This window comes from Phaeodactylum tricornutum, chromosome 12 (assembly GCF_000150955.2).
Source record: "Phaeodactylum tricornutum CCAP 1055/1 chromosome 12, whole genome shotgun sequence".
In the NCBI taxonomy this organism is placed as follows: Eukaryota; Bacillariophyta; class Bacillariophyceae; order Surirellales; family Neidiaceae; genus Phaeodactylum; species Phaeodactylum tricornutum.
The window spans coordinates 564,752-573,516 of NC_011680.1; the positions used below are offsets into that span (position 1 = coordinate 564,752).

The 8,765-nt window shown below is 46.2% G+C and overlaps 1 protein-coding gene across 1 annotated transcript; it reads left to right on the top strand.

Annotated features, from left to right (window-relative positions):
- Positions 1–1,299: 1,299 nt before the first annotated feature.
- On the top strand, positions 1,300–5,173 carry PHATRDRAFT_52174 (predicted protein; the record flags this gene model as incomplete). Its single annotated transcript, XM_002181192.1, has 7 exons — positions 1,300–1,375; positions 1,465–1,788; positions 1,868–2,289; positions 2,351–3,143; positions 3,213–3,448; positions 3,512–4,270; positions 4,353–5,173. Coding segments are annotated over 7 exons (3,431 nt in total), but the record flags the coding sequence as incomplete, so codon positions are not given.
- Between the last annotated feature and the right edge of the window lie 3,592 nt (positions 5,174–8,765).

Consider the following 8,765-nt stretch of genomic DNA (forward strand, 5'->3'; position numbering starts at 1 on the left):
CACCGCCATGCATGCCACAGAAAAATACGGCTTACAACGTCGAAAGGCATTGAAGCGCAAAAGAAAAATAAATGTTGAAGAAAATACATTAATGAAACGTCGTTAAATTCTTTACTCATCCCGGCCAAGAGCATTTTGCACTTTGGCAATTCCGTCGTTCCAAGTTTTAGTCAACGAGAAATTTCTCATTCCTTGAACCTGGCATAAATGAATTTACGAGGCGAACAGTGGTATGAGAGGAGTATCCCACCTGTGAAAGGCTTGATTCGGACCGCAGGAGGCGGTTGCTCATCCGTTTCTGGATTTCCCACACCTCAGTGGCGCGACACACTTACATTTCGAGTGTTGGATTGTTCGTCCCTTACAGACCTCGCTTTTGCCAGAAGCTCGCCGCATTTATTTTCGACGATTTCTAAATTGCAGTAAAAAATATCGAAAAAGCGTGAGACGTCATATTGAGCAACGACGAATACGATTGACGACTTACCTCGCAGTTTCCACTTTTTGGAAAGCCGTGTACGATGAGATAACTGTTCGTGTACAATCAAAAAGGCCGTTCCTGAGACAATAGAGCCAACGAGAAAGGATGGAAGATGCGGCATGTTCAAAGGATATCGCCTTGAGCCTATTGTTTTCTTGATTTACAGTTACTTTGATTTTATCCTCATGGTGGGTGTGTTGGTGGTGGTGGCAAGTTCGCAATTCCCAGTCACATGCAATCTTGGCATGTACTTGGAAGACCCGGATATTGTTTAGGTCACGGACCTAAACTGCAAATGAGGCGGTTTCTTATACGCTCTACGAGTCTTTATACAAAATTATAATCAGATTCTTTATTTGAAATATTTCGAATAATAGTTCTGTTTCGTCGTCATTTCTGATTGGTTCGCGCCTTTTTTCCTGTCGTTGTCAACAACCGCCACTATCTCGAGATTTTCCCGGTTTTATGGCTTTGGTTTCTCTTTCACTTCACTGTTTTGGATGAGCCAAAAAGAAGTGGAGTATATATTGGAAGGTTTGCAAGAGAAGTATTGTCAAAAAGGAATGATGGAAAGCGACGCCGATGTGTACATGGATGATATGGTCAGTGACTTTAGCGACGGAGATGTTTCGTTGGACGATAATTCCTTTGCGGCCGAAAACCGGGCCCCGGTGACAAAAAAGAGCAAGGCAACGGTTACCAAAAAGACAACGAAGAAAGCTCACAAGAATGCTGAGGACGCCCAGTCCATTTCCGTTCTTACTTCTACGGAGAATCTGGCCAATTTGCCAGCTCCCACTTTAAAGGCAGCTGCGGGGAAAAAAAAGACGGTCGAGGAAACTTATCAGAAAATGTCGCAGCTCGAGCATATCCTCATTCGTCCCGACACCTACAGTACGTATACATCTGAAGCAAAAATAGCCATACGCTTGTTTTTATGTTGCTTATTCGCTTACTCGTATTTTTTGAAATACCTTTAACAGTCGGCTCAGTGGAGCCTCACACCAAGCTCATGTTTATCTTGGAGGACGATAAGATTATCGAAAAAGAAATCACCTACACTCCAGGTCTTTTCAAGATTTTTGACGAAATTGTTGTCAACGCAGCAGATAACAAACAGCGCGACCCGAACATGGATAAGCTTGATGTGACTATAAATGCCGAAGAGAATGTCATTTCTATTCAGAACAACGGAAAAGGTATTCCAATCGTGATGCATAAGGAACACGGCATTTATGTGCCAGAACTCATTCTAGGACACCTTTTGACGGGCTCCAACTTTGATGACGGAGAAAGGAAAACAACAGGTAAGTTTAGCATGCAATGGAAACCATCCCAAAGATCCTTGCCAAGTGAATAGACACTCACCTATGGCATTATTCCAAGGTGGACGAAATGGATATGGTGCCAAATTAGCGAACGTATTTAGCACGGAATTCGTCGTAGAATGTGCGGATACGGAAAACGGGCTCAAGTACCGCCAGGTATTTCGAGAAAACATGAAGCAAAAGGACAAACCAGTAGTCAAGGCGCTCACAGCCAAAGAAATGAAGGCTGCGGACTACGTCAAAATCACCTTTAGTCCCGATTTAGAGCGCTTCAAAATGGATCGTTTGGACGAAGACACAGTCGGTCTCCTGTCCAAACGTGCCTACGATATTGCGGGAACCATGTCTCAGAGCAGTGGCAAGAAACTTCTCGTCTCCCTCAATGGCAAAAAACTTCCAATTAAGTCTTTCAAAGATTTCATAGGCGTATTTGAGGGAATTAACAAGCCGTCCGCGTTCGAAACGGTACGTCTTGCAAATGTAGTTCGCTTCGAATTTGGGTGCCCTTCAGTATCTCACCTATGCGATTCCTTGTGGATAGTCTGATCGCTGGGAGGTTGGTGTTGCCGCTTCCGACGATGCGGCGATGAAACAGGTTTCGTTCGTCAACTCGATTTCGACGTCCAAAGGAGGCACCCACGTTCAGTACATCGCAGATCAAGTGGCCTCTCACTTGGCCAAAGCCATTACCAAGAAAAACAAGAAAGGTGGGGAGGTGAAGGCGTCGTTTATCAAAAATCATTTGGCGATTTTTGTCAACTGTTTGATAGAAAATCCCGCCTTCGACAGCCAAACCAAGGAATTCATGACGAGCAAACCCAAGGACTTTGGTTCCACCTGTAAGCTCTCAGACAGCTTCTTGAAAAAGCTCGAGAAAAGTGCAATCGTTGAGAATGTACTAGCATTTAGTCAGTTTCGGGATCGTCAAGCCTTGAAAAACAAAAGCGGTAAGAAGAAGGCCAAACTCACTGGTATCGACAAGCTCGATGACGCCAACTTTGCAGGGACGGCAAAGTCAAAAGATTGCACTCTCATCATCACAGAGGGAGACTCAGCCAAGTCGTTGGCCATGGCGGGCTTATCAGTCATTGGACGTGACTATTACGGAGTCTTTCCCCTTCGTGGGAAACCATTGAACGTCCGTGATGCTCCCATCAAGGCCGTCACCAGCAACGAAGAGATCAAAAACGTGGTTGAGATAATGGGTCTAAAGTTTCAGACAGTGTACGATGAAACGAATATCAAGCAACTCCGTTATGGACATTTGATGATTATGGCGGATCAGGATAATGATGGGTCACACATCAAGGGTTTGATCATTAATTTTATTCACAGTGAGTGACTGTTGCTCTTCCAAAATTTTGCGGGTGTCGTTTTCTCACTCGAATTCCGTTTCTTGCTAGACTTTTGGCCGAGCCTGCTCGATATTCCTGGATTCCTCCAACAGTTTATCACACCGATTGTCAAGGTATCGAAAGGCCAAAAATCCCAGTCGTTTTTTAATTTACCAGAGTACGAGAATTGGCTGGAATCAACGGGAAAAAACGGACACGGATGGAAAATCAAGTACTACAAAGGGTTGGGAACTTCAACGAGCGCTGAGGCAAAGGAGTACTTTTCCAATTTAGACCTTCACGAAGTTCACTTCGGGATGCTCTCTAACGACAAGATTGAGGTAGCTATCGATGACGATCTGCAGCAGGTCCTTCCAGACACAGTGCAGTCTGGCAATGACCTCATCGACATGGTTTTTCGCAAAAATCGTGTGGAAGATCGCAAACAATGGTTGAACGCCATTGCTAAGGATACGTTCCTCAACTATTCGGAAGTATCCAAGGAAGGGGTAATGTATTCAGAATTTATCAACCGTGAATACATTTTGTTTTCAAAAAGTGATAACGAACGCTCTATACCTCATCTATTGGATGGCTTTAAGCCATCTCAGCGCAAAATCCTCTTCGCATGCTTTAAAAGAAAGCTGAAAGGCGAGATAAAAGTTGCCCAGCTCACCGGCTATGTCGCCGAGCATTCGGCGTATCATCACGGTGAAGCGTCGCTCCAAGCCACAATAGTGAACATGGCTCAGAACTTTTGTGGTTCTAACAACATCAATCTTCTCACGCCGTCTGGTCAATTCGGTACGCGTCGAATGGGTGGCAAGGATGCTGCCTCGGCTCGATACATTTTCACCAAACTCGAGCCAATCACAAGAGCCATCTTTCATCCGGACGACGACGAGCTCTTAAGCTACATAAATGACGACGGTGTGACCGTCGAGCCAGAGTATTATGTACCCGTCATCCCCATGATTCTCGTCAACGGAGCTGATGGAATTGGTACGGGCTGGTCCACGTCAGTCAATAACTATAATCCAAGGGAAATTGTACGCAACCTGCGCCGTAAGATTGCTGGTGAAGATTTTGTCGCAATGGCGCCCTTTTACAGTGGCTTCAAAGGCGAGGTATGATGCTTAATGACCAGGAGAATGATATGAGGGTAGTACTGATTGTTTCTCACATCTCGCTAAACCTTGCTCATCTCAGATTATTCCTGTTGATTCCAACTCCCGCCGATCTGGATCGTACGATATGCTTGGCAAAGTCGAACGCATCAATGACACAACGATCATTATCTCTGAATTACCCGTTCGGAAATGGACTCAAGACTACAAAGCCTTCCTTGAGATCATGTTGACTGGCGACGGGAAAAAGAAACTACCAGAGATCAAGGATTTTACTGAGAATCACACTGAGACAACTGTCTCATTCACCATCATTGCCGAGAAAGAGAAAATCGACGAATTTGAGAAAGAGAAAGCCGGCTTGATGGGTAAATTTAAGTTGACTGGGTCGCTCTCTACTTCGAACATGACGCTTTTCGATGAAAGAGGAAGAATCACAAGATTCGAAGATCCTGAATCGATTATGAATGCTTTCTACGATATCCGTCTAGACTTCTACGATAAACGAAAGAGGTTGCTGGTCAAAAAGCTGAAAGAGGAACAACGAAAACTCTCCAACAAAGCCAGATTCGTGGAGGAAGTGTGTCGTGTGGAACTTGTTGTCAACAATCGTAAAAGACAGGACATTCTACACGAGCTTCGAAATCGGGGCTATGAGACTTTTGGGGCAGATGCACGTTCGAAAGAGACTAGCGACAGCGATGGCGAGGAGGATTCTATCAATGAGAGCCAGTCCGACGCTGAACTCGCTCGAGGGTATGAGTACCTCCTTGGAATGAAAATTTGGTCGCTGACCTTCGAGAAAGCTGAGGAGCTGCGACGTAAGCTTGGTGAAAAAACTACGGAACTCAACGCGTTGCAGGGTACTTCACCTTCTGAGTTATGGTTGAACGACCTGGATGATGTTGAGGCTGCACTTAATGCAAGGGATATCGATCTTGAAGAAGCGGAGGTGAACGAGCGTAAAGCGCAGAAAAAAAACCAAAAGCGCCGTGCCAAAGCCGCGAAGACAACTACTCGAGGCAAAAAGAAGGATGAATGGGACTCGGAACTGGAGTCTTCCGATGGCAACGAATCAGATCGTATTCCAATCGTCCACAAGATAAATCCTCGACAGCAACCAATACCTAAGAAAAAATGCGTCGTTGGCAAGCCTGCCCTTTCCAACTCGAAGTCTATTTTAAAAGTATCGGCGGCACCAGCGAAACTTCCTAGCGCGAGGAGCAAAGATTCAGACTGCGATAGTGAGGATGATGGTTTGGGAAGATCTCTTATTGAACGGATGAAGAGCAAGTTGCATGTCTCCCCGCAAAAAGTTCCGGCACGCAAAAGAGCTGTCCTTAAGCAAAAAGCGAAGGATAAAACCAATGCCGCGCTGGCTTTCGTTTCTAATGGTTGTGACTCCTTGACATCGTTGAATGCTTCCAAATTCGTTCCGGCCTCATTGACGCCCGCGAAACCTCATGTGCCCAAAGTGAACAACGAAATAGCGAGCAAAGGGAAAAAAGCCAAAGTGAAAAGTTTCGACGACACAGAATCGGATGAATTGGAGTTTGATTCGGAAAAAGAAATTCCGAGCAAAAGCAGTACTGTTGTGGGCCTGTCTCGCACCGGGCGGACTACCAAACGTGTGGCCTACGCATATAGTGATGACGAAGATGAGTCTGACTCGGATTTCTAGTGCTGCTGACTTAAGATGTCGAAAACTGTAGAAGGCATTGTGACCATGGCACAACAGCAAATCAAAAGATTAACCAGTAAATGTGATCAGAGGCAAATATCGCACCAGTTAGATACTTACGAGGAAAATGGAAAGTTTGCAGTAGGGCTGGTACCTTAAAAGGACTACGATTCAGGTGTGGGTCGACTACGTGACGTTGCTAGAAAGACGAGCGTAACAGTCACTTCACTATCAGGACCTCTCACATGTAAGCGTTGTTGGCGAAATTCATTCCAAAGATCTTCTGCAATGGAATCGACACAAACGAATGTCCTTCCGCAGCGACAGAAATCGGCCCTGTGGAAGTCACAACAATAGGAAAAAAATTTCCGCAGCGTCAATCATTCCAGTACGAGCAAATTCCATAGTACTCTGAATGTAGTTGCTAGGGAAAGGGCTAAGGAAACGATTTGGCGTGTTCTGCTTTCCTTCTTCGCGTTCTTCTCCGATTTTGCTGAAGAGAGTAGATCTGAAGATTGACAGACACACACCGTGTTGCATTTGTTCCCAGCACAGGAATCAATTGGAATAAACGAGGACTCTCTGCGAAGGTGGGGCCCGGCGGATTCAAATAAAGTAACCTGCAGAGCAGTTAGAGAATATCGCATAAAATTAAAGGAAAAGTAGGTACAGAGAGATCAATAGGCCTGCATAGCGTAAAAGAGTGGTGTTACTTTTCTACCAACGCACATAACGTTTCAAATACCTGTAGGGCTGGTCCCGTAGAAGGACTACGATTCAGGTGTGGATCGACTAGAAAGACGACCGTAAGAGTCACTCACTGTCCGGACCTCTCACATGTAAGCGTTGTTGGCGAAATTCATTCCAAAGATCTTCTGCAACGGAATCAACACAAGTGAGTGCCCTTCCGCGGCGACAGAAATTGGCCCTGTGGAAGTCACAACAATAGGAGAATTTTTTCCTCAGCGTCAATCATTCCAGCATGAGCAAATGGCATAGTACTCTGAATGTAATTACTAGTGAAAGGGCGGAAGAAACAATTTGGCGTGTTCTGCTTATCTTCTTCGCGATCTTCTCCAATTTTGCTCATGATGTCGCGAAAGCGTCCGCGCCTGCCGTAAAAGACTTAGGCGGAGCCTTGCATTGAGGAAGGGGAAGAACTCCTCAAGGGAGTTAGTCGGTCGTGTTGAGCGACAGAATGCATCAGGACCAACTATCCTAGAGAAACAGACCTTTTGGTTTGTGTAGATCCTAGAATCATAAGATTAGTTGGTGAGGCTAGTTTGGTGAAGGCTATTGAAGAACACAAAACGACGATGAAGATCGAAGTCAGGAAAACGATGAACTACGAAGATTATGAGTCTACAATGTACTCTTGGATATTCGTAGGGACTGTGGGGCTGTGATTCGTGGTGTGTGGGACGGAAGCGACTTGGAGTTTAGCAGTAGGCGATTGAACTTCTGGTAAGACGCTGTCCTTACCAGGAGTTGGATCAACACACCCTCGCTGCAAATGAGAAGTTGCTATGTCATTGGTTGATGACTGTTTGAGAAGGTAGTGCGAGCGCATTTTGCGATGATGTGCGGGAGAATGATGCTTGGAGAAATAGTCGGCCAAATTTGTGAGGCCGGGTCGCCAGTAAATAATAAACTGTTTTTGCTCGACGCGGTCTTTAACCCAGTAGAAACTCATGTCAATGGCTTTAGAACGTCGTTGCTTGATGGTTTCGTTGGCAATGCCGGAGGCACAAGCGTTATCGGTCTGAATAGGGGTAGGTGGCTGATTGTGGCCAAGCTCGTCGAGAGTGACCCGGAAAGCGGTGGCGTCCTTGGCGTTGTAAAAGAGGGCACCGAGTTCTGCTTTGGTGGCCAATGAAAGAACAACGGACATGATGGAACTATGCGTATGAATAGCACCATTATTGGGAGGGTCCGGATCAGTCGGAGCGGGAGCAGCATTGGGATCTTGGGGTCGACTGCTGAGGAAAAAATGACCTGCAGCACGAGAACGGGCTTTCGACTCAGAAAGGTAGGAAGCGTCACTATGAATGTGTAAACACATGTTGCTAGCCTGAAAACGTACTGTAGTGTTGGGGTGAGTGGCACAGTAATCAAGTAAATGTTTGGCGGCGTGAAGGGTCGCTTGGGTTGCAGTTGACTGTGCCGAGGCCAGAGTGCCGAGAGCCACGAGAATGGTCGAGTCGACAGCCCTAGCGTAATAAAGTAGGGTTCCGATGATTTCTTGTAGGTGGGTCTTGTCGGATGCATTGAGAGGCTCAGTGGTATCAGGGACTGGTGTGAGTTGGGTTGTAACGCCATAAGTTGGAGGGGTCCAGGCGTAAGAGGGGGCAATTGTTGAAAGCGGGTTAGGGCTTGGTCAATGTAGTCGGGCATGGACATGTCGAGGGTGCGTTGCTCATAATCCCAAGCAAGTGTAAGTCCGAGATAACGAGTGCCGTCCCAGTCAATGGTGATGGTGTAAAGTGATTGGAGAGTGTTGATAAGGTGCTGGGCGTGTTCGTTGCCAGTGTATTTCACTCCAAAGTTGTCCACAACTAGGGTAAACTGAATAGGGTGCGTGATGTGTCAAAATAGGCCAGCGGTATGCTTTGTCTTAACGTAGCCATGGGCAGCAAGGTGTTCAACTAGACGGTTGTGGGCAAGAATGCCGGCCTGGGGAAGGCCGTACATACCTTTGCGAATTTCGACGGTAACAGAGTTGTTGTGAATGAGCGGAGCTAACTGGTAATGAGCCATGATGGTGGGAGGAATATCGGGAACCGGGATGCACATGTATTCGTACCAAGCCATGGG